Source organism: Pristis pectinata, chromosome 17 (genome assembly GCF_009764475.1).
Source record: "Pristis pectinata isolate sPriPec2 chromosome 17, sPriPec2.1.pri, whole genome shotgun sequence".
Lineage (NCBI taxonomy): Eukaryota > Metazoa > Chordata > Chondrichthyes > Rhinopristiformes > Pristidae > Pristis > Pristis pectinata.
This window is the reverse complement of record NC_067421.1, coordinates 22,764,258-22,791,193: the sequence shown is the minus strand read 5'-3', so window position 1 is coordinate 22,791,193 and position 26,936 is coordinate 22,764,258. Positions and strand designations below refer to the sequence as shown.

The 26,936-nt window shown below is 37.1% G+C and overlaps 1 protein-coding gene across 1 annotated transcript in view; it reads left to right on the top strand.

Annotated features, from left to right (window-relative positions):
• Positions 1–24,038, top strand: part of slc15a4 (solute carrier family 15 member 4) — a 59,842-nt gene extending 35,804 nt beyond the window's left edge. The window contains exons 6-8 of the mRNA XM_052032104.1: positions 3,201–3,356; positions 11,015–11,173; positions 21,592–24,038. Coding sequence (XP_051888064.1) covers positions 3,201–3,356; positions 11,015–11,173; positions 21,592–21,776 — 500 coding nt within the window. The 3' untranslated portion in view covers positions 21,777–24,038. The remainder of the gene's footprint in view (positions 1–3,200; positions 3,357–11,014; positions 11,174–21,591) is intronic.
• The last annotated feature ends 2,898 nt before the right edge of the window (positions 24,039–26,936 follow it).

The following is a 26,936-nucleotide window of genomic DNA, read 5'->3' as shown; positions in this document are numbered from 1 at the left end:
TATGACTTTGCCCAGATGGAGAGGTCACCAGCTCCTACACTCTTACAGCTAGGTCCCCTTCCCTTTGCCATGTGAATAACTGCATGAGAATTCCACTATCTTTCTGTTCTCTCCCTACTCACTTTTAGCAATATATGGTTTGTTACATTACATCCTCAAATTTGGATATATAACCCTTGATCCCTTTGTCAAAGTCATTGATATAGATGTGAAAAGCTAGAGCCTCAACATTGAGGCCTTTGGTACTCCACTGGTCTCTGCCTCCATACTAGTGAATGATCCATTTTCCTTTTTGCTACTGCCTTCTGTCAATCTCTCCTCAGTCCATGTCACTGTGTACTCCCATACCTTGTGCTCTAATTATTTTTCAATGAGGTTCCACTCAAGGTTATTAAAGGCCATCTGAAAGTCCAAATACATCACAAGGACTAGTTTCCCCATGTCTTATGCTGTCTGTTACAACCTCCAAATTCCTCTAAAAGATTTGTTGGACATGATTTTTCCCTTCATAATTCCTGTTGACTCTGGCCAATTATATTATTTGCAAATGTCATGTCACAACTACAATAACAATAGATTCTAGCATTTTCTCTATTGCTAATGTCAGGCTAAACTGGTTAATGGCTCCCTGTTTTCTTTCCACCTTTCTTGTATTGTGGGGTTACATTTGCCACCCTCCAATCTGTGGGAACCATGCTGAAATTTTTGGAAGATGATAGCTAGTGCACCCACCAACTTCCATACCTGCCACCTTCAAAATAATGGGATGGAATCCTAGAGATTTATCACCTTTTTATTTTCATTAATCTTTCCAATATTAATCTCTTTTACTCAAGCTAGTTTCTTTTAGTTCCTGATTTCACTCTGGACCTGTAGTTCCTCATTATATCCAGGTTTTCTGTGTTTTCACCTGTGTAATTTCTCTGCCGTTTCCTTATTTTCCAATATCATTCCTCTTGTCTCCACCTGTAGGGGACCCACATTAATTTTAACTAAGCATTTCTTTTTCAACATAGCTCTTGAAGCTTACATAAAATTTATTGTGTTAGGATAACAGCTCCTTAAATGCCCCTCAACTCCAGAACTGTCCATGAACACTGTCATTATTCCTTTTGTTTTGCACTTTTTAATTTTTTTGTAATTTGTAGTAATTTTGTGTTTGCACTGTACTGCTGCTGCAAAACAACAAATTTCACATAATATAAGTCAATGATAATAATTCTGATCATCAATTAACCCTTTATCCTTCTACAATCCTAGGTCTGTTCCCTTGCTGGTTCTTCAAAATGGTGATCTAGAAAGTGATCTCTTATATAATCAATGAATTGATCCTCCACACTATTACTGCTAATTCGTTTGCCCAGTCTAAATGTAGCTTGATGTCCTCCATAACTATTTTACCCTCAATGCATGCATCTCTGATTTCCTGAGTTATGCCTTCATTATCACTATTGTTTGAGGGCTCGTATGCCCTATCTACCAAAATTTTATGTCTATTGTCATTGCTTTACTTCTCCCAAACAGATTCTACTTTTACATTTTTTTTTATGCCTTCCTTTCCACTGCCTTAATCCCATTCTTTAAAATTAGGGTTACCCCATCTACTTTTCCACTTTCCCTATCTCTTCTAAAAGTTGAGTTATTCTGGAACATTTAATCTCCAAACTTGGTCACTTTGCAGCCATGACTTTGTAATGGCTGTTGGGTCAAATCCATTTACTTTCATCTGTGTAATTAAATCCTATATACAGTTAGGAATGCTATGTGCATTTGGATAAAAGACCCTTCAAATTTGTCATTTTTCTATTCCCTGCTCTGACTTTAAATGCAGTAGATGCCCTTCCTGACAAACTCTGGTTACCATTCTTCATTTGCTATCCAGTACTATTGCTTTGTCTTTTTAACTTCAAGTTTTCCCTCACTAGAATCCAACCACCTGCCCTGAATATTCTGTTTAGAATCTTATGTACAGTCCTAGACCCTACTTTCCACATACTGTCAGAATTAGATGCTGTCTAAATGAATTGTTTTCACCAGTAAATGAAATGTGTTCACAAAATTAAAAAAATATTTATTTAAAGCATTTCTTTCTAAATAAAATAATTGAACTTTAAGCTTATAGCCTTAAAACATGCACATTTAACAACATCAAGTTTGAGCTCTGTTCCATTTCATTTTCTCCCGGTTTTATTGAAAACAGCAAGTTCAGTATCTGTTGAAAGAGAAGTGGGTAATAGAATTTAACCCTAATTCTCTCTCTACCCTGATGCTGTCTGACTTGCTAAGTATTTTCAATGTTCAGTTTTCATTTCAGATTTTGAGTATCAATCATTTCTTTTCTATGCTAAGGCACCAGAGTCGATCTATTAAACTAGCTTCTATCCTTCTCTGATGTTGCATGTCACTTCTGGAAATAGATGTCTAATCATTTATTGCAGGTGAATAGTACTCTAAAAATGCTGATATTAGCTATTTTAATGGAGGAAATTTGATGGACCAGTAACTCCTGATAAACCTTAGTTCTTCATCCTCCTGTTGAGATTGTAAACATATAACCTCTCTATTCCAACACAAATGTCAGTATTCCTAGAATTTGGTACGTAACTAAAAAAAAATGTTTTTGAATCATCATCATCTGAAATTAGTTTGCTTTTCCAGATTAAATAGCTAATTTAGACAGACTTTATGAAGGTGAAAATTCTTCATTGTTTAGATATTTCACTTTCAACACTTGAATATTTTTGAGTGGTTTAATTAATATGGAAACATGTATTCCATTTCTCTCCCCATTAATATATCTCCTCTTATGATTTCCTTCATATTTAGTCAATGACAGTAAAATGCCCTAATTTAACCTGGACTAGATGTGAAGAACATTGTAATAACAGTTGATGGCAATAATGGTGATTTTAAAGCTTCTACTTATCATTCATTTGTTATGTGAAGATGAAATGGAAAATCTGATCATTAGTTTTGAGTCTTAAACTGAATTTTATATTAAATCTATTTTTATCTAGTTATTTATATGATCTTGAAGACTGAAATTTCAGGAATAAAAATAAACACAAAAAGGAGCTCATTGGTTACCTGAAATGAGATGTAGCAGATTTGAGAATTAACTGGTTGAATGTATGTTTGTTATTAAATATTTTAAGTTTGTATGCAAACTGTGAAACCAATTTTGTATTTCTCCTTATTAGGAATTCTGGAAGATCAGCGTTTGAATAGCCTACGAAATGGTACCATTGAACAACAAATTGGGAATGTATGGTATAATGCTGCACCATTATCAATATGGTGGCAAATTCCACAGTACGTGATGATTGGGATCAGTGAAATATTTGCAAGTATAGCAGGTATTTGTGGAAAACAATATGATTAGCTTTTATGTAAATAATTGCTATCTGATGCATCCTGATATTTTTATGTATAAAAGTTGCTGTTGAATGTATCTTTAAGGCATAAGGATCTAAATCAACTAAAAAAGCATGATTACTTAATTAGTCCAGAAGATCAAGTGTTTGTGGATGTTCTGTGAAATAAGCTTGAATGCCAAACTTGGAATTCATTTTTTAGGTGCTGTGTTTTAATCCACTAAATTGATCTCTCTGACCTTGCAATATTTTGCAAGGTTAAAAATTTGCATTAAGCTGAGGTTTGAACAGAAGTATAGCAGGCAGATATTGCAAGGTTATACGTCAGCAGTTTACTGTTTTGTTTACTAATATGTTGTGTGCTCACTTTCATTTGCCCTTCAGACTCCTGACAGAACACAAACTGGCTTTGTACATATCAGAAAAAAATCAGCATTCTCAGGTTACCAAATTCTTTAACAGTAACTAATTTTGCTTACCAGTGAAGCAATCAGTATTAATATCGATTCATTACAGAAAAAAGTAACAGGAGAGGTGGGGCTGATCAGGCACCAGAAAGGAAATGTACTCATGAAGTTAGAGGCTAAAGTACTAAATGAGTACTTGACATCAGTCATTATCAAGGAAGATGATGTGACTGGAGTCTCAGCAAAAGGAAATGCAGATGAAATTCTGAATCGGCTAAAGGAACATATTAAAGGCTAGATGCATACCTCTGGATGGTATGCTTTCTAGGTTGCTGAGGAAATTGCAGAGACCTTGGCCATAATATTTGAAATGTGTAGGTTTTGGGGGTGGTACCCAGGGACTGAAAAATTGCAAACGTTATAACCTTCAGAAACAGGCATAGGGAAAACCTCAATAACTACAGACCAATCATTTTAACCTCTTGATAGGGAAAGCTCTAGAAAGGATAATCGGGTATAGAATTAGCTATCACTTGGACTTCTTTTTATTATTAGAGTAAGCTAAAATGGGTTTGAAGACAAACTATGTCTGTGGTTTGATGAAACTTAATGAAAGGGTCAAAGAGGGAAATATGATTGTGTGTGTGTGTGTATATGGACATCCTAAAGGCATTTGGTGAGGTACTGCATGATAGGCTTGTCATCAGGAATGAAGACAGAAATAAAAGGGCCAAAGCAGCACAGATAGAAAATGGGCAAAATGACAGAAAATGATAGTAGTAGTGAAAGGTGGTTTTTGGAACTGGAGAGGAGTTTCCTTGGGATTGATAATAACACAATAATGACTTGGGTGTACAGGGCACAGTTTTCACTGAGGTTGAGTGACCTGTGAGGAGGATGGTAATAGGCTTGGAGGAGAAAGCTGGTTGAATGGATGTTGGATGAAATCTAATGTAAGAAATGTGAAGTATAACATTTTGAAAGAAAAAAATAAGAAAAGGCATTGTAAATTGGAAGTCACAATTCTACAGAACTGTGTAGGTTATGTGCACAGTTTGCTAAAAATGGTATGTTGAAAAGGTGGTTTAAAAAGCATATGGGATCTTGGGCTTTATAAATAGAGCTTAAATGACAAGAGCAAGGGTATCCTGTGAATCTTGGTAGATAGCCAATATCAAATACTATGAATTTTGTTTTTAATTAAACTTGGTTAAAACTTTTTCCAATATTTTTTAAAATTGTATTATTAATTTCTAACATTGCATGTTATAAAATAAAACTGCTCTAAGTATCAGATTAAATATACATGGTCCATACAGGCCATTATTCATGCATTCAAGAGTATTTACAATGCACATCTCATCTAAAGAACCTAGTATGCTTTTTCCCCCAGAATGTAGATGTCAGGAAAATGTTGTAGATTAGTCAGCAATCCATCAACTCTTCCACATTAAATGGTCATGGTGCAATTAAAAAAATAAAGGACATCATCAATGCCACATCAGGAACTTCATCGTGCAGAATTGCTTACAATTGACCCCAATAAAAAGCCTCTAAACTGATCCTCTAGGCTGAATTTAAAGCAGTTTCACAGACTTGAAACTACTCAAAATTTGACATTGGGAAGGATTTGTTGTCCAGAGTATAATGGAGGAAATATAAAAGCCTGCCCTCTGGTGAAGTCTTGTATTGCAGTAAAACACATCAGAGATGTTTCTGCCCACCACTCAACATTTTACCCTGTACATTTTCCCACACAAACTGGATTTCCTCCATTTTTGACGTGTTAAATTCGTGCTGTCTTTAGTTCTGGTGCCTAGTTGGGTACCTGCCAAAAATAGCAACTTTAGTGAAATTAGTCATACAGCACAGAAACAGGTTCTTTAGGCCTATGTCCATGCCAGCCATCATTTACCCATCTACACTAATCCCATTTACCAACACTTGGTCTGCAACCTTCTATACCTTGGCAATTAAAGTGATTGTCTAAATACTTAAATATTGTGAGGGTACCTGCTGCAGTGGATTAAAGATTCCAACCACCACCTGGGTGAAAATATTCTTCCTTGAATTCCTTTTAAATCTTTTCATGCTTAAACCCTTGCCCTTTAATTTTGACACCTGTGAAGTGTGTAAAAGTTTCCTAGTGCCTACCCTGTCTACCCCTTAATTTTATATACCTCAGTCAGGCTCCCTGCTCCAAGGAAAACAAACACAGGCTGTCCTCATAAGTGAAATACTCCATCCCCAGGTAACATCCTGGCGAAACTCCTCTTCACCCCTCCTGTGCAATCATGTCCTTCCTGTGGTCTGCTGATCTAAAGTTGCTGTTCCATAATCTTCCCTGCTTTTAGATTTTATGCTCTGGAAAATGAAGGCTAGTATTCTGTACTCTACCTTTTACCACCTTATCTACCTGTGCTGCCACAGTTGGAGATCTGGGGATTTGTGCCCTGGAGTCCCTCTGTCCCTCAATAATCTTTAGGACCCTACCATTCATTATCTTACCCTCACTAATACTCCCAGAGTGCAATAATTTCCACCTGCCATTACTCTGCCCACTTTACTAACTGATCACTATCTTCCTATAATCAAAGGTAGTTCTATCAGTAACATCACATTTTCATGTCGTCTCCATACTTACTAATTGTACCCTCAAGTCATTAATGTATGTGACTAACAGTAAGGATTCCAACACCAATTCCTGTGATACACCACTGGTCACAGGTTTCCAATCACAAAATCAATGCTTCACCATCACTGTCTGCCTCCTATCACTAAGCTTCCTTTGGATCCAATTTTCCCAACTTTCCTTGGATCATATGGGCTTGTGACCCTTTGGACATGTGGGACCTTGTCAAAGGTCTTACTGAAGTCCAAGTATGTTGTATCAACTGTACTGCCTCATCAGTACACTTTATTACCTCTGGAAAAATTCAATTAAATTGATTAGGCAGGATCTCTTCCTTCCACCCGCTCCCTGCCTCTCCTCTCCTCTCTCTTCCCCCCCCCCCCCCCCCCCCCAATAAAGCAATGATGATTATCTTTGACTAATCCCTGCCTTTTCAAGTTTAGATTAATCCTGGCCATCAGGATGTTTTTCCAATAATTTCCATATCACTGACATTGGGATCAATGGCCTATTATTACCAGGCTTGTCCCTGCTGCACTTCTTGAATAAAGGAACCACATTTGCTGTCCTCCTGTCAACTGCACCTCATCATTTAAAAATCTCTGTCAGGGCCATAGTAATCTCCTTCCTTGCCTCTCATAGCAGTTTGGGATGCATCTCATCAGGGCCCTGGGATTTACCAACATTTAAACTTGCTATGACATCTAATACTACCTTTTTAATGCTAGCATGTTGGCACAACATCATGGGCCAAAGTGCCTGTACTGTGTTGTAATGTTCTATGTTCTAATATGTTCAAATTATTTTAATAGGTCAGAGCTCAAAACACAAAAGTTCAGTGGAATTTCAATTATTTTATCTTGATAACATAATACCTTGCAACAAATATAGATTGGAATCTAATTTTAGAGCTAATACTTTTAACGTACTGCACTCCTTTGCTGTTCCTTACCATTCAGCTTTGGTACATTAGTACCATTATTTGCATTAGCTGTGCCTGTAGAATATTTATTATATCAATTTTGAAGTTTAGTGGTGAAAGGAATTGCAGGCCTGAACTCCTCAACCATATTTAATAATAGAAAATAACAGCTATATTCAAATCATAGATGTCAAAACCAAATAAGCATTAGCAGTCATTCAAAACAAACTATGTTCTCATAGAAAATCAATCATGATGTTAGTAAGCACCTATAGCTACAGAAAATTACCATTTCGTCTCTAAGAGTATTAGAGAGCATCATTTGCACTCTTAACACTGGACCAAATTCATTTAACTACACTTGGTAGCTGGGGTGCAATGGCTACCCCACATTGAAAGAAGTCGCATATAGGCAACTGTACAATATAAAGTCTGGGACCTGGAATGGAACGGAACCTCTCTGTATCTCATATCTCAATGATATCACCTCACATTCTCCTAAACTTGAGTAAAGGTCAGTCTTACTATGTTTGCATTCCCTCGTCCAGAACCAAGAAAACTTAATCTGTAACAGCCCACTTTGACTGAATGTAAAAGATATCCTTCATGGACTTCTTCAGTTATATATCTGACAGAGAAGTATATCTTTAAAATTGTGCAACTTCATCAACTGAGTAGTCTGTAACATTTTTCTGCTATTTTGACATTTTGAAAGTTCTGTCCTCTAGTGATGGGATCCAAGAGATGCCACTGCCTGCAGTATCTCTGATGTATCACCTTCAACGTGCCAAAACATTCCCAGCCAACCTGTAGTACATTAATCAAATAAAATTTGGCGACATGCTTCATTTAAAGATAACAGGAAAATTAAAAGGTAAAAAATAGGAAAAAGCTAAAGCAATGAGGTTTGGGGAAAGAACTGCAGAGCTCAGAGCTTTAGCAGAGGAAAGTAGTAATGAAGGAGTAATTAAAACTGAAGATGTTCAAGAGGCCTTAACTGGGAGAGGGCATCCATCCAACAATTGTAGGGCTGTAGGCCACAGAGAGATTTTAAAGTAAGGATGTGTCTTAGACATCTACCAGCAGGCTCTGGAACAAAGATTGTGGTGGAGACCGAAGAGATGGCATTGATCTTCCTATTATTGCCTTCATTGCACTGCCACAGCCTATAAGCTTTCTAGGCAGGAACATTCTGCTCATTCCATTCTGGATATCAGAGAAGTAATCTGACAATGCGGTTATGCAATCAAGAGAACATGTCAATGAGACAGAGCTACATCAGTGATGTAGAAACTACCCTGTTTTTGAAAGATGCCACAAAAGGCAGCAAATTAAATATTTTTTAAAAGAATTATGTTAGATATATTCAATAGAAATGTTAGTGGAAATAGAGGATGGTAATCAGGAATCTAGGACTGTTTAAAAATCACATCATTTATTGTGCCATTTACTTGTATTGGGTTATTACACTAAAAAGGTTCTCTTCACATTCAAGTAGCTGTAGTACTGCAAAGTTTGCATCATGTTCAAGATTGAAGATGTGCTTGAAAAATAGAATCATGGTTTTTCTGCATAAAATGCACATAAAAATACTTTGCATGTTTTAACACACATGAGCCCATTTTTTGAATGAAGTCCTGCCCATCAGGAAATTTGGCCAGCCACTGCAGAGTGCAATTCACCTTAATGCAGGTGTCATTTACACTTATTTGCACACTTATTCCCCCATTAACAATTGAAATTGGTGCAAAAATGTGCAGTCATGCCCCATGTCTTTCACTCGCAGTAAAACAAGCAAACACTGCACTGAGGAACCAACCATCCCAGAAATAAAGTATCCTCACTGTAACATCCACTTTGCTTCCTCATTGTGCTTGCTTGCTGAATGATCAATGGACAGTTTGTGCAGATCAGTTCTGCGAGTGTCATTGCCTGCAGCAACTTTTCATTACAGAGATCAGAGCTCTGATCTGTCTACATTATGAAAACAGTACTCACAGTATCTTGGGGCCATTTAGACCATAGGAATAGATGTGTGGGCAGGAATGCAGGGGGTGGGGGCAGCCAGACAGTGCAGATGTGCATCTGCTTCCCCCCATGGCTCTACTGTTCTGTTGCTGTGGCTGGCATGAAAAGTATACTTCAAAGTAAGTTGAGACACATTCCCATGCTTTCCAGTGGCAATGAAAAGACCGCTCAGATGCCCACAGGCAACTAACATTGGGAAATGTTCAAGTTGTTTTTTAGTTCACTGCCATAGGTGAAAACTCCCACAGAGACATAGTTGTAGGAAAGACAGGATTGACAACTCAGCACTCCAGAGGTATAGAATCTTCAGGTGTGATGGGGGCAGAATATAAAAAGGTGGCATTACAATATTGATTAGGGAGTCCATTACTGTAATAATAAGGCAGGATATCATCAAATGAGGCCATATGGGTAGAATGTAAGATCAAAAAGAGGTCAATTACTTTACCCGTGGTGTACTACAGGCTTCTTAACAGTCAGCAAGAGACAGTGAAGCAGATATGTTGACAAATCAGAGAGATGCAAGAGTAATAAGGTTATAGTGGTGAGACATTACCACTTCCCAATATTAACCATACCTCTAAGTGTGAGGGGTTCAGAGGGTGTGGGATTTTTATAGTGCATCTGGGAGAGCTCTGAGCCAGTGTGCTAATGGTCTGACTAGAGAAGGGGTATTAACGGACCTAATCTTAGGGAACGTAGCTGGGAAAGTGGTTGGAGCATCTGTAGGAAAGCATTTCGAAGATGGTGACCATAATTCTACATTTCAAAGCTGTTATGGAAAGGGATAAGGATGATCTGGAAATTAAGGTGCCGGATTGGGGGTATGGCAATTTCAATATCATAAGACAAGACCAGGCAAAAGTAGACTGAGAGCAACTACTTGCAGATAGGCCCACAACAGACAAGTGGAAAGGATTTAAATGTGAAATAGTTCAGGGCTAAAGTGTTTCCATAAGGGTGAAAGGAAATGACAGAGGACATGCAAAGTCTTAAAATGAATATTTCTTACCTGTATTAACTAAGGAGAAAAGGGCATTGTTGGTGGAAATTTCTAGGAGGGATTCAGTGACAGTATCTCAGTGACTATATCTCAGTTCAGTATCTAACCCTCTGCTTTCTCAGTTAAAAATTCTAAAGAATGTAAAATTCGTACTACCTTTATGGATCAAATTCAAATTATTCTGATCAGAAGAGTTTTTCTAAATTAGATACTTAAACGTCTGTGTCAGAGGGATTTCTTTGGGACTATTAGACCGTTTTGCATTGTATGTTATCAAAAAATCAAAGTCGATGGGATGACCACTCAAACCTGGCACTGCATCTGTTCCAATAAGGTCAAGCTCTGATTTGGATCTACACTACTATTTTAGCAAACATTTAGATAGTTTTAGCAGATCACTATCGTAAATGTATTTATAACAAGAATACAGTTCAAAATTAAAATGTAGCTGGTTTTCCATGTATATTTTTCAAATAACAATTGGTTTGTGAAAGGATGGTTTGTAATGGGAAAAGTGTCCTGCTTACTACTTTATTCAAGGGGGAAAGTGATTTCTGCAAACCAAAGATTAATACATATTCAGCTGAATGCTTGCTTACATGGAACCACTAAGTTGCATGTAAAATGTTCACCATTCTTTCTTTTCAGGGCTGGAGTTTGCCTACTCAGCTGCGCCCAAATCTATGCAAAGTGCCATCATGGGTCTATTCTTTTTCTTTACTGGAGTTGGCTCCTTTGTTGGTTCGGGACTTCTAGCCCTAGTGTCGGTGGACGGAATTGGTTGGATGAACTGCAAAAGTGACTTTGGTGAGTAAACAAGCTTTGGGAATACAATAAGGTTTTGAAATATAACAAGGTAAATAAATGAAAATTATAAAAAAAAAATGTACTCTTGGTTTGAAAGGAAAATTCAGGGTGCATTTGATACATTATTATGATCCTTGCCCATTCCTCCAAATTCCAGTGAAGGATTCTTTCACACATTTTTGCTTCACAGAAAACTTAAAGACATTAATCTACCTTTGGTTAATTCCTGGATCTTGATGCACTTCCGTACATAAAAGATCAAATTGTTTTGGTTCCTTGACTTTGATTAAAGGTGATTAACTGATTCAGAATACTCTATAATCAGTTGTTTTAATAAATAAGCTCTATAATCAGTGTTAATACCCACCACTTTCAATAAGTGCTAATTTGATACAATAAATTAAATCAGATAGGATAATTGTTAATATTGCATACACTTCTCTGCAAAGGCCGAATGCAGAAAAGGTACAGGTTCAGAAACTCTTGTTAAATCATCGAGATAACAAAGATAGTTCTATCAAAATGTAAAATTGTTATGAATTTAGCTGTTTCTGATGATCATTCTGAATACGTTATCTCCACAACTCTAAAAACCTATTCATGTATATAGTTGAAAACTAACATCACAAATTATAAATCACTGAAGGCATATAACGTGAGGATAATGCCATTGTTGATTCTCATCTGGTCAATAACTAAAAAAAAATGGTGTAGCCTGTTAAGTCTGCTATTGCTGAAACATTCATGTTTGCGTTTGTTACTCTTGGTCTCAATTATCGCAGTGCCTTCCTGGCTGGTACTCAAATTACTCTCCACAACCTTGAGGTCATCCAAAACCCTGCTCTCCATGTTCTAACTCCCATTGTCCCGTTCATCATCACCCCTCTGCCTCCTGATCTACGTTGGCTCCTGGTTAAGCAGTGCTTTCATTTTAAAATTCTAATCCTTGTTTTCAAATCCCTCCATGGTCTCGCCCCTCGCTATCTCTGCAATCTCCAACCCAATAAACCTCTGAGATGTTACTCTTGGCCTCGTGATCATTCCCTAATTTGATTACATCACCACTGGTGGTCTGCCTTTAACTGTCAAAGCCCAATCCCTGGAATTCCCTCTCAAATGGCTTTCTCTCTCTCTGTACCTCACCTTAAGAAACATTAAGTAGAACCTACTCCTGGACATCTCAAATCTCTTTCTGGGCTCAGCCTTTGTTCTGTAATGTAAGTGAACCTTTGAAGTGGCTTGGGATGTCTTTGCCACATCCAGAGGTGTTCATAATGGAAGTTGTTGATATAGTTATTAGCTCACATTATTTTGTTCTCCCTCAATGAAGTTATTTTAAATCAGATTTACTGTGTACTTAATTTATTGCATAAACATATTATAACCCTTTTATATTTCTGCAAAACTAGTTGCCTGTAAACATTGTAATGCAAAAATCTGAATGTCTGATGGCCAATACAAATTCTCTCTTTCTCAGCTTTGTCTTTCCCTCTCAAATTCCAAAATAAGTTGTTTTTGCACTACCATAGCTTCCAGTAAAATAGCTTTGACCACTTCAGAAGTATTTTGCTCGTTCCCATAAATCTTCAAGGCTTGTTAATTCTTGCTTTAGGGTGGATGGTGTGTTTCAGCTTGTCTATCTGTTATTGAAGTCTTTTCATGATATAAAACTGATAATAGTGCATAGGCTTTGGTGAGAAATGGAAAGGGAGGAAAAGAAGAAATATTAATGCAATATATTAGGTGGACCTTATATGATCGAAAGAAAATTCACAGTGGACACAGCTTAAATGTTGAATTTCCATTATTGATGGCTTCCTTAGTTCAGAAGGAAATAAAACTATCCTGTGTAGTTGATCATAGGTATTTAAGATGTAGGTGAATATGGACTGCCTAAGTTAATGGAGATGGGTCCAAAGCAATGAATAGATGACATATCTTTGAAAGAATTTTCATATCTAGTTAACAAATGCACAAATAGTGAAACACCAAGGTAGAATTTTCATTATGCTACTTCTTTAATGTGTAAAATTAAAACACATTTATATTCCTTTCCAGAGAAAATCTTGCAGATGTCAAATGAAAGCAGGTGGTATCTAGGAAACTTGACTGAGACACTCGTATAAAAATCAACTATATCTGTAGCATATAAGTAATGTATCAAACTACCTATCCTCATGATAAATAAAGCTGATTAGGAGTAAGGATGATCTCAACTCTAAAGGAACTGAAATCTTTAATACAAGCTTTGACAGCCTATCTTATGATCAACAATGATGTGAAGTTTTCTTCTGAACTAACCTCCCATGTGGGACCTTGTCAAAATTTGCTACCTTGTGGGGATTACTATCAATAGCTGATAATTATTAATATTTAAAAAATTAAATCCAATTAAATCAAAAGGTTTAAAATATCTAATAGATTATGTAAGAGTACAAAAAGAATTGTTACTAATAAACCAAACACTCAGAATGAATATGGACGCTAGAGTACAAAGATTCCAATAAGGTATAACTCCATTTTTGATTTGGTCATGTATAATTGGGTAGGATTAAGAAGAGCTCTCATAGTAGTGATTACAGCATGGCTGAATTCCAGGTACAATTTGAGGGCAAATACCTCTGGTCCAACCCTTTGTCCTCAAACTAAAACAGAGCAATTACACAGGTATGAAGGAAGAGATGAGTAGAGTGGACAAGGAAAATAAGTTAAAGGAAACTTATTTAACTTAAGTTTTTAGCACTGTAGATTAGCACTGGCAGATATTTAAGCAATTGTTTCATAACGCTTAGCATAAATTTATCCCAATCAGAAAAAAGGACTTTGAGAAAGATGAACCATCCATAGTTAATAAAGGAAGTCAAGGTAAGTGTTAAATCGTAAACTAGATTTTGCATTAATCAAAAACTAAAGTGGCACAAGCCAGAAGACTGGAAATTTTTCAGGAACCAGCAGTGGAGGACCTAAAATCTAATAAGGAGGAAGAAAAATGATTATGAGAATAAATTGGCAAGTGATATCAAAAGAAACTGGCAAGAAATTAAATGGATATGTAGAAAGGATGAGGGGTGGCTGAGTAAGTGTGGGATCCCTGGAGGGTGGAGAGTGTTGTGCAGGCTCATTCCCTGGAATTATTTAAAGAAGGAGTTAAGGGCATTTAAAAGACTCTTAGATAGCTACATAAATGATAGAAAAATGGAGGGCTATGTGGGAGGGAAGGGCTAGATAGACCTTAGAGCAGGATAAAATGTCGGCACAACATTGTGGGCCGAAGGGCCTGTACTGTGCTGTAATTTTCTATTAAGAAATAGGTGAACTTTTGAAAGATCCAGGGAATTGAGGGCTTTGTGGAACTGGTATAAAAGGAAGAGTTATGGCCTGGGGCAGGTCAGTCATGAACATTCTGAATGGTTAGGCAGGCCTGAGAGGCTAGGTGGCCTACTCCTGCTCATGTTATCATATGAAATGTGGAATAATGAATCCTGAGAAAATATAGAACGCCAGCTTGCTAGGAGCCTCCAGTTATAGAGGTGTTTGGTAATGTATCCATGTTAACCAAAAGATGAAAGAAATTTATTTTGGTTTATTAAAGAATGATAGAAAATTGGAAGCTGAGGACAGAAATACCAGGTAACACAATGGCGCAATGGTAGAACCACAGCTGGACAACTCCAGTAACCTGGGTTCAATCCTGATTCTCTAGGGCTGTGTGTGTGGGGTTTGCATGTTCTTCCTGAGACCACATTGATTTCCCCCAGGTACTCTGGTTTCCTTTCACATCCCAAAGATGCACGAATTGATAGGTTAATTGGCTGCTGTAAGTTGCTCCTATTGTGTTAGTGAATGGAAAAACCTGGGGTGAGTTAATAAAACTGTGGAAAGAGTTGGTTACATGGAAATGTGGGGGAATGGGGTCATTCTGTGAGATGACATTGACTCAATGGGCCAAAATGGCCTCCTTTTATGCCATAAGATGTGGTAATATGCTAAGAGGTAATCAGTCCCATCACGTTTTCAGGAATAGCAAAGGGTGAGGGGAAAATAACCTGGTTCAAATAAATTGTACCAAGTTTTAAAAGAACTGTAAGTCAAATTAATGAGGTTTATTTTTGTTTCCTAACCCTGTAAAAAGTTCCCACAAGTTTTACTGATGTAAAGACATTACTTGTAATAGAGCTAAGACACACCAGGAATTTTCAGACCAATATGTTTAACATGATCCAAATTTGGGAAGATATTTTGGGATTACAAGTGAATAGTTCAGAAAAGCAAATCTTGTTCGAGAATTCGTCATGATTTCAGAAAGGGAAAATCCTGAACTTAAACTGAAGTGCAATTTTTACAAAAATGTTACTGACAGTGAACCCCTGGAAATGCAGCTGATTTTATAAGAGGATTTTCAGAAAGTATTTTGCAATATTTCAACCAGTTTTGTAGGCTTTAGAGTTTTTAAACAACTGGACCAGTAGATGACAGACTTGAGATAAATGTAAAATGGTTGGCAGGAATCCAAAGAGGTAGGTCAGATGGAAAATTGATGTAGAGTGCTCATCAGAGGATATAGTTTTAAAAAAAACTTGGCGACATATGATGTGGTTCACATCTGCAGAATACCCTTGGCATTTAAATACTACTTACGCATGTTTATTGCAACAAAGAAATCGACGTATTGCCAACAATGTACGTATCACAAACCAGAGTTAATTGGTTTTGCAGCATAAAATTTAGGCAGTATCCTGTGAAAACTGCCCCAGTTCTCTTTAAATAGTGTTATTTGATCTTTACCATCCACCTGAGGAAGTAGATTTGATCTCTGTTTAGCTTTATATCCAAGAGATGGCATTTCTGACCTCACAGCATTCACCCAGTATTGTCCTGAGGTGTCACATGTGATTATTTGCTGCAACTCTTGGAGATGGTTTGAACCCATGACTTTCCAGCTCAGAGACGAGTTCCATCACCTAGCCAACACTGATAGTAGCCCATGAGCAAGGACGATGCAAGACCTAGTAAACTATTAGCAAAGTAGAAAGTGCAAATAAGGTATTGGAATAAAAATAGTAAATGTAGGAAGCTCTGCAGGGCAGGCAGCGTCTGTGGACATAGATACAGAATTAACATTTCTGATTATTGGTCTTTCACTACAAAAAAATGTGTTGCATTAACAGCTTGATGTAGGACAATGCCAAAAATATTGTGCTGTGTAGGAAATTTCTTAAGCTCCAAGTGGATACTGCATTCAGATCATGGTCTCAAATTATTTTATTGCCATGATTGATGATAGCTTACATTGGCTTACTCCCCCACTATCGTGTCTCTCAATATCCTGTTTGTAACCTTGCCCATCTGCAACTTTGCCTCCTTTGAAACTGCTACAGAAGTGCTTATTTGCACCCCCTTCTTGCCAGGATCAAGAAACGAAAGTGCAAGATCAATAATGCACTTCAGTTTAAGTTCAGGATTTTCCCTTTCTGAAATCATAATGAAATCTCCATTCGCAAGATTAAATTCTCCAATGATACTTTCACCAGGTTCTGAACTTCTGAAGTTGAAATCATCCATCTGACAATTGTTTCTCTCCACTAACAACTTAGACCAAATTGAAACAGCAGCAATTTAATTTATCAAATTATTCAAGAATTTGTGCTTAAGGAATAATCTAATGCTTGTGTATTTCAATATTTTCAAGACCTAGCAAAGAAATCCTCAACCCCAGTCTAAATAACAAAGTAACTAGATCCAGATGAAAGCTGAATTAGAATGAAAAAATGATGTAACTTCACATTGATATTTGTCAGACTCCAGTTGCTTCAGAAGAAGAGTAATTTTTCTTTCATTCCAAAAAGGGTCCAGTGCCAAAGCATTTTTTTTGTCAGAAATACCTTGTAGTAACCATGACATTTGTTGCAGGGTTTTGCTTTGTGGGCTGAGGCGTTCATTATGTTATAATATAATTTACAACTGAGTCACTTAAGAATTGACTTCGCATCTCTTTTTTTATTAAGCCATTAAAATACTTAGTTTTCAATGGTGTATATGTTTATTATCAGTGATTTGTGTTGATGAGTTATTCATGTACATTTGAATCGCAGGACAGTACTCTACCCTTGATTTTAATTCTTTTTTAAATGCCTGACCTGATATCTCCAGCATTTTACATTCTTCTCTCCGATGGCATATCCTACCTACTCCCCACCCAACTCCCTTGCCAAGCAATCTTGATGCCTCTTGACAGATTGCTGCAGTCAAAGACCTTTTTCACTGATAATCAGAGACATTTCAAAACAATTAAAGTAGATTTAAATAGTTTAAAAAGACTACTTAACTAATCTAAGTGATTCAAATTAGTAAAACAAAACTTATCCGCACTTAACTCTTGTATACGTCTGAAACTTCATCCAAATAAAAGGGGACCTCTGACAGACGCAAATCATATCTGGCTCTTCAGCTCAGTGTGTCTGATCTTTGCCCTTGAACTTAGTGCATAGTTAAGCAGTGGGACAGGAGGTCGCACACCTCCAGCTCACTGCTACCTTCCATGTTGCAAAGCAGCTGCAGTTAGAACTGTGAACTAGTGAGCATCATGATCCAGCCCATTCCATCAGCTCACATGTCACAGATGCCCTGAAGAGAGTGCCAAGCTGTATCAGATGTCAGATTAAAGCAAGTCTGTGCTCTGTCCTGTAAAAATATTGTGTCAGTTGTCTCCCAGCATGTCCTTTGCATCTTTTAACATGTTCTAGAATCTGCTGTCAGCATTGAAGAAGCAATGCTCACTACTGACTTCACGGAAGCCTATCAGCAAAGATCCAATGATCTCTGTGGGATGGAATTCCCCCTTTCCAACATGGATCAATGACAGGCATGAATACAAAGGAGTCCTTGATGGCCATATTGGCTGAGCAATATGTCAAATCACCAATTTGTAATAACATTTTTAAAATATTACACAACACAAAAATAGAAGTTTTAAACATGATTGAACTGGATGCTGAAATATGATAAAGCAATCAATGCCCTTAGTATTTGAGGGAATTGTAGTACACAACTATTAAATTTAGTTTTTTAGTTTACTGTGAAGTAATTAATGCCAAGAATGCCATTTTGAAACTCTTGGACCTTGTGTAATATAGCATAAGATACTCTCCATATTTTAAAAAGATCCTGTTCATAAATAACCTAAATTCATGTTGTGATTTTCCCCTTTGATTACAGTGAAGAAATCACCAAATATTGCACTCCACACAGGAGTGCTGAATAACTGACAACTTGGGGTTTTCTTTGTTTTAAAAAAAAAACTGTGGATGCATTGAAATCCTGAAGCTGCTGACAGTTTTACTGATTGATAACGATGAGCACTCAGGGTTTTATCATCAGAATCTAGTCCAATTTATAATCAGATGTGATAATAAGATACAATGTACAACTTTTATAATCCAAGCATGGACACTAAACTGCAAATAAACCAGTTCAACTCAGACCACACCTGGTCTTCCAAACCTGTGTACCACTGAATATGAAGAATCAATCAAAATCCAGTGTCATGTATTTTAAACAGTGCTGTGCTGTTGATCAGGACTTTTTAACTTGTCGCTAGACTTGAGTTGATATACTTAAGATAATTATTTCTGACAAAAGCTGCACGTCCTCACATGTCTTGAGGGTTCCCTGTAATTAGCTTTGCTGTTATACAGGCCAAACAGCTTATGTTTGTTACCTTCCTTCCAAATTTATTGCCTAATGTGAATAAAAATCTGCTTCATGTTGTTCCAGTTTGCAGATGCATGCCATTGTATAAGCAAATCAATTACATTTGCTGTTTTCCATCTGAGACTCAATATCTCAAAATTCCAAATGTAAAAAATGGATCTTAGTAAATATTATTTTGCCTACTTTCAACCAAAAACAGGCATTGCAGTTATAAAAAGGCGGTGTGCTCACTTCACTACATCAGTATAATTCTGTAGTTTACTGTGCCAGAAGTAGTTTTGCGTGCTCTCAAGGAGTTATTTACTTGCTCTATCTTGCATACCTGCCTTGGGCCTGATGGTTTGATTATTCACTTTCTTGAAGTTTTTCTTTTCACTTTTTTTTTCTTTTCACTTTTTTCTTTTCTATGGCTAGAATTCAGCTTTCCTTCACAAGCTTCATGTTCTGGACTCTAAGGGAGGCCAATTTCCTTTAATGAAAACAGGATAAATAGGATCCTCCTCATTCAGTGTTTCAGAGCCTTGCTCACTCACCCCATTCTCAGTGGCTCTCTCTCCCTTGTCACTTGTCCCACTGCCAGTGGCACTCTCAGTTCTCACTCTGATATCAAACTCCACCTCATAAAGATATCAATTAGTATGTGTTTTTCCCTACCTCCAGCTTCCTGAGTATTTATTTTGTTCAGTCATACATTGTTTTTAAGAAAGCAAAGCTCTAAAAGTAGCTTCTTTTTATCCTGTTTTCTTATGCCAAGTAAAGAAGATGTGCTTAAATTCCAGGTTATTTTATACTAATGCATCTTTAAATCACGATGCTGAAAGGGACTGGTATTCCACTGGGCAGTATATGCCCTTTTCCTATGTTAATCTCTAAAAGGAAGGTGGATCTATTCCAAAGTGCTTTGCTAAAAGCTATACTGCTTCTTTGGCGTCACTATTATTATGCATCAGAAATTTATAGCGTGTTAGATTTAATTGCACCATATTTCACGGTGCTGAACAATTGCAGTTGATTTGTCAAAAGGAGGAATAAAGCAATACTAAAATTTCTCAACATCAATAAAAAGGAGCAGTATCTTGCTCTAGTGTAGCAGGGAATTTAAATTATAACTTGATAAATCATTGAGCTCCCCGTTTTAGATTTTGCATATATTTCATTTTCATAATTTGGCATAATTTTGTTACAGTACTATATCTTAGTCCCCAAATTTTAATGGGTGTTTCCTGTAATTCAGTGAAGTGTGCTTTGCAAGTGCAAGTTGCCTTTCGGCCTCGGTCCCAATGTAGTTATTTAAAACAATGGTCACTGCATTTTTGGTTTGAATGCATTGGTTATCACACTAAATATGATGGATGTGAAGGGATTGTAATTCCAGTGGGAGTAAAGTGTATTTTTAAACCAAATGAAATATTTTATTTAGAGGTCTAGAAACTTGATATACAATTCTAAGTGTCTACAGGGGCTCCCTGGGTTACAAATGACCTGCCTTACTACACAAATTCTCCCATACAGTTTTAAAGAATTTTTCAAGCTAGTAATAATAATAAAATGTTTCATGGTATTCATTAATGACTAGATACAGTATATATTCCATTAGTTTAATTATGGGTACTACTAGAGTGACTATTCACTGAAAGGAAAGAATTATAACAAGTGTATGTAGAACGATATGAAGTGAGTTACTATAGAAAACTGATGTTCCTGACTTATGGAGAAATCAGCTTATACAGTTCTCGGGAATGAAACCTTTACATTATCCAGGGACTGCCTGTATTTGTTTTCAAGAAATGTCCATCTTAAATAACGATTATTTCTATAAATCAGTAGCTTGAACATTTGAATACAATTGAACAGTTTGCTATAAGAGTGAAATCCAAAGCAATGATATTTTTAATGTAAATACTTCAGCAGGAATTGAAATTCATGACTTGTCAGTTAGGTTAAGGTAAATATGCAATAAATATACATCTCCAACAGAGATTATTCCAGATACTGATTTACTGCCAAATGTAAAGAAGTGCCCACTTTGACTTTCAAATTATTTAAATCTATTTTTAAATAAGCATTAAGGGATTAATTTAGGTTCAACATCTGTCATTTTTGTGAAATACTGTAGCTTATATCTAAAATAGTTAATGTTGGATCCAGCTGATTAACAGTATCTAATTCCATTTCTGGTTTTGCAAGCTCACTATGGTTACTGCATTTTGTACAATGGTCACTCAATTCAAAAATACTTGATTGGCTGTAAAGTACTATTCTTTCTTGTATAATGCATGCCAAATTATTATAGAACTGCATCAATCTTATCCAAAAGCTGTACACTTTCAAAGTCATTTGTCAAGCTGAAATATACAAGCACTCCAGACCTCATCTCCAGCTGCAGACCTGCTCACGTTCCTAATCCTTAGTGTTCCTGACGTCGACTCCAATTGCACCTCAGGTTTGTGTAGGTCTGTGGGCTATAAATCTACAGATGATGTGAACTAGGTGCACTAATGAGTGAGCCAGAAGCCAAACCATTAGGATTTCCAAACAATCAGGTACTGGATTCTGAGTTTTACTGTACATGATTAAAGGAGCATCTAAGCCATCTGGTTTGGTTGATTCAAACTGATCTTAGAAAATCATTTATGTTGTAGAGTGTCTTAATTTGAATTAACTGAATTTTCTAAAGTTCAATTATTTTTCTTTCACTCCCCCATCAGGTAATATCAACAAGTGCCATATGGACTACTATTTCTTCTTACTAGCAGCCATACAGTGTATTACCCTGATCATTTTTATTATTGTTTCTGTGACATTTGATCGCAACAAAACCAAATCTGATTTGCTGCTCGTCAGTGGAAGAAGACAACATGGAGAACTCAGGCGTAATCAGACCAGGAACTGAAAATGGGAACCACTGCATGTGAAATAAGCCATTATTGAGAAAATACTTGTAAATCGTTTCTTCAGGTATATGATGGATTAGGTAGTATCCTTAAGCTTGCCTATTGCAGAATGAAACGTTAAGGCTGAGGAGTATTTTGCCTGAATGACCTGTAGGAGATGAGGCACACTACAAGTAAGTACTGGCAGGTAACGTAGACTGTTAAAACATGCTGGTATTGTTCTTGTTGGCAAGGTGGTATTTCTTTGAATTCAACTTTTAACTGCCTGTGGTGATTGAAGGAAATCCACAAGGCATGCTGGATGGAGTCTGGTAAAGTTCTAGTGTTCAATAAACAGTGTGCATTTTTAAATTTATGGACTACTGGTAACTTTTAGCATATGTCAATATTAAGAGTATTTCACCTCAAAGAACTGGGTAGTTTTTTTTAAAAAGTCTGTTGCTTGTGTTATCAAGATGATTTTGTTATTTTTAATCTTTGCAAGTATAAGTGCCGGTGCTGCCCTTTTAAGTCTGCTCACCCCATCCGTAAAGTAAATAAAAGCAGAATTGCAACCCTCACATTTCTTCAAATTATGTTTACAACTGAATACAGAGGAAAATGCATCTTGCCAGTAACCAGTTGACTGATAAATGAATACTGTATTATATATTAGAAAGCAATATAGTAAATGCCAGCTTATAATTTACCAAATGCATGTATAACAGATTTGCATCTTGTCATTGGGTTGCAATCTAACTTTTTTGTCTAATTGGAATTTTGTGCATTTTTCCTGACTGACAAAAGCAATTGAGCAATTGGTGATTTTTTTTTTATTCATAACCTGTGTCTTTTTAATTGTCATTTTAACAAAAAATGAACTGAAGGTGTCAGAGGATAATTTTGGCTGAAGTATAAAATTATACAACACCAAATAAATGTAATTTGTTTTAAAAGTGCAAAGCTGCTTCTTTACAGATGTTGTAGAAAATGATGAAAGGATGCTGTCAAACTCTGCATTTTTTTAAAATGCTAAATGTAAGTGAATTCTTGGTGCAAATGTTTTTGATTTTTGCATGCAGTTAAATCTTGATTATCTGCATTCCCCCTGGAGATTTGGGGTTGTTTTAAGCAAAGCCAATGTAATTGGGCATTTTAATTTTTTTTCACAGACCCTATTGATTCAGCGCAGTAAATAGTTACCTGAATGGCTAGCAGAGCAGTAACTCCTTACTATAAATATGGCTCTTAATGTCTCAGAATTTGGCCCTTGGGTTCATGAAATAAGTGGGAACCCGTTTGCCAGCATCTCCTTTGAAGATCAATTTGCTTTAAAAGGTGCAACATGTGCTTGGAGATAAGATCACGGTTTGATTACATGTAACTATAAATGCAAGTTGTTTTACCATAGGTAAGCATTCCAAGATTGTACAGTGGGCCCAAGAAAGAGATTTTAGGAGGAGCATCTGAAAATTTAAGAGATATTAAGGAATGTATTAAAGCAATAGAGCTAGAGATGGAACTTGGGATGTGAACTTCTTCATTCTAAAACAAAGAGAAGGATAAAGGGAATCCAAAAGTAAATCAGAAAGTTATTGTGACGTTTTACATTTTGAGGCTTTAGGGGAACCAAGAGCCAATGTATATCCACAGTTATTTGGATGTTGAAGACTGCAACTTGTACAGGGTAGCGTGTGCTAATTAAAAAGTGTATGCCTTATCTAGTAACCACAGGAAGAGTTGACACTGAAGAATGCAGTGATGGTTTCAACCAGAAATGAGATGAGGTATAGGTAAGGCACTACCAAAATTGTGAGTTTGTGGAAACTCTGGATTCCACAATATTAGGACTCTACTGAATATTTTAGGCTAGGGCCAGTAGGCCAAGTGCTGCCCCATTCACTCCTGCACACATCAATTCTCCCTGTTACGGAAGTCTGATCCAAGAAGGAGAGAGAGCGGTGGCAGCCCAAGGGGTGAGCACACGTGGGCCTGTGTCAGCGACCATCAAGACAGATAAAAATGATGGGTATAGCGGACTGCTTGCAAGGCTTTCTGGGAGTGGGGCTGCCCTTTCAATGAGGGAAAGTGGTGGGACCTGCTCCTGGGGCTCTGTAGCAAGTGTGAGGGGAAAGTGAAACAGCACACCCCTCTGGACCTTCGCTGCTGAGTGCCTCCCCAGTTCTTGCTGAAGCACGAGGTCTGAGGAAGAACATCAGCCAAGTGATAACACCAATAGCAGGTATAAACTGTTTCTAAACTGCTAAGCACGTTTTATAATTTCTGAGCAAGTTTTATCAAATTATTATTATTAATAAAAAGTTAACGTTTTCCACAATTTTGTCTGTCTTCTTTACAACTCGATTGCAATTTTTTGAAGTTTCATGCTGTACTTTAGCTAGGCCCTTAAGTACAGGCGAAGGGAAACCTTGCTGTGGAATTGGAATCAGATAGCCACTGAGAGAACTTGGACTGAGTTTGAACTATCTGGTTCTGCTCAGAACTATGGTTAGCTAGTGGAATGTGGTTGGTTTTCTCAGTGTTTATAGATGGAAGAAATTATGTCTCATTTAAGACAACACAGACACAGTGGAAACCAGTGTAATGCAGAGATGAGCAGTGTACAATGGAAGTTGACCCCATGTCTGTGTTGACTGCTAGAGGCAGGTGAGGAGTGGGTGAGCTGGGGCAACCCCATCCACTTTAGAGATATCAACACATAAATTTGGACTGAAACCTCAGTATCATGCTGAGAGTGGCTGTATTGTTGGAGTAGGAGTGTTTCCAATGAATAATTAAAGTCCCTGTATGCTCCCTCAGTGGATGTGACATATCCCATTACATTATTTTTGAGGTGCAGGAAAGTTATCCCTGGCTGATACTACCCCTCAACCAACATCACTAAGTAGATTATTTGGCCCTTATCACATGGTTGCTTGTGAGAGCTTTTACACAAATTGACACACTTAATAAATTACAACAGTAATTTAAAGTACTTAATAGTCTGAAAATATGGTGGATCAGAGTAACAGTTGAGGGTAGGCTTTTTAGAAGATGGTGTTACAATGGCAGGTTCAAAGGGCAGAGAAAATAGTGGCTGAAGAGAGGTTAAAGTAAAATGATTCAGTTATATCATGTGGATAGAAAATATACCATGAAGACTGACTCTTCTGATTTGTTCAAGCTGAATATTTGGCAGATTTTCTCAATTTTATTTTGTACATCAAATAAATTTATGTATTCTGTTTCCCAATTAACTGCATTTCTAATTAGTGGTAATGTTGGTCGTAATTTGTTTTCCATTTGCATAGTGACACTGATTTAATGTAAATGCATATCACTTTGCACAGGCAATAATTTTGTCACATCCATCCAGATTCAGGACTCAACTTGACCATAGAAAAGTGGAGTGAATTAGGGGCTAAGATTCTTTGTATTTCTAATTCCACAGTTCATTCAAATAATTTTGCAAAACTATAGCCTCATTAAAATAAATTAAATATTAATAATTCACAAAATTCTATTTGAAGGGATACTGTTGTACATTGTGCACTTATTTCAGTTTTGTTTCAATGCACAGAGGATTTCTTGAGCAGAGCTAGCTTAATTGGATCATTTCCAAAGGTTTGTCTTTAACTTGGATCCACATTTGTTTTCTATAGAATGCAGATTCACAGTGCAGAATCCAGAGTGCAGTTACTTGTAACAGCAGTCTTTGTGCAGTGAGCTACAAAGCTACCACCTTTGTTCAATTAGCTGCATGATAAAAGTTAAAATGAAGAGCAGGTGTAGCCATGGCAACCATTGGTACCACAAGGATGGGATCTTCTGCAGGCGGTTTACTCCATCATGCATGATGTGATGAATGTTACCCTTCAGCTAATTTGCTCTTTAAGCAATGTCAAACTTTAACTCAACAGATTACAGATGTGAGTCCTTTCTTTGTCCTATTGGTACTGGATAACAGCCTGGAATTTGCGGTCATTGATAAAAGAGTGGAGTTTCACCATTTACTGTGCTTGCAGCTGTCGTCAAACTTCTGTGGGCATTGGAGCAGCAACTTGCTGTTATTTGTCGTCTGATTCAGGATAAAGCCTTCGAGTGCCTTTGTACATGTGATTCTTGAACCAATTAAATTGAAGAATCCTAAATGCGATATCATGCAACATGAATCAGGCAGCCTAATTTACAGTAAAAAATACATCCAAGATAAAAGAGGGAAAATAAATAGAGCTGGGACATGAAAAAGGAATTTTTTAAAATAAACATCTCCAATAATGGGGATTTGATGTGTAAAATTAAACTTCAAATGACTGGAGGTTGTTTGTCAGTACTTAAGATCACGTCATTGAAAATTCACAAAGCCTTGAAGATACTTGGCATAACCACTTCTGGAGTATTTACTGGGTGATCATAGCAACATCATGTCCTTGCATATATTTTAATGCCATATCTATAGATAGTGTTGGTGCAGTGACACAGTGCACAGAATGTAGAGCTGCTGTCTCACAGCTCCAGCACCCTGGAATCAATGCTGACCTATGCTATCTGTTTGGAGTTTGTATGTTCTCCCTGTGATTATGGGTTTCTCCTGGGTACTCTGCTGGTTTTGTTCCACATCCTGATGACATGCTGTTGATGCATTAATTCATTAATTGGTTATTGTAAATGAAGCCAGGTGTAAGTAGGTGGCTAGAGAATTGGGGTGAAGAGAGCTGGGTAGTTAATGGGTATATGTGAGAGAAAAACTGCATGGGGGGGGGATGGGATTGACAGGACTACTCGAGCTGGCATTGGCTTGATGAGGTGAATGTCTGTCATCTATGTCTTGAGAAAATGTGAGAAATACAAATTTCTCAGCCAAAATTCTGACCCAATAATCTGAGCTGTTATTAGCTTTTGAGAGACCAGGCAATGCTAAATTGACTTGTTCACTGCAAAGGAAGACTTGCCTCTACAGTACCTTTCTTGTCTGCAGGATATTCCAGAGTGTTTCATTGTTCTTTAGTTAGGAATTGTAACCTGATCCAACAGCATAGATCATTTAAAGGAAGTGCTTCAGGAGCACATTGAAACCCCTTAAGTTAGCATGCAGAAACAACAGGGCAACCTCATAAACTGGCAACCCAACTTTCCTATTAGCCAGTTCCTGCCCTATCGGTCTTCCAGCACTGCGAGAT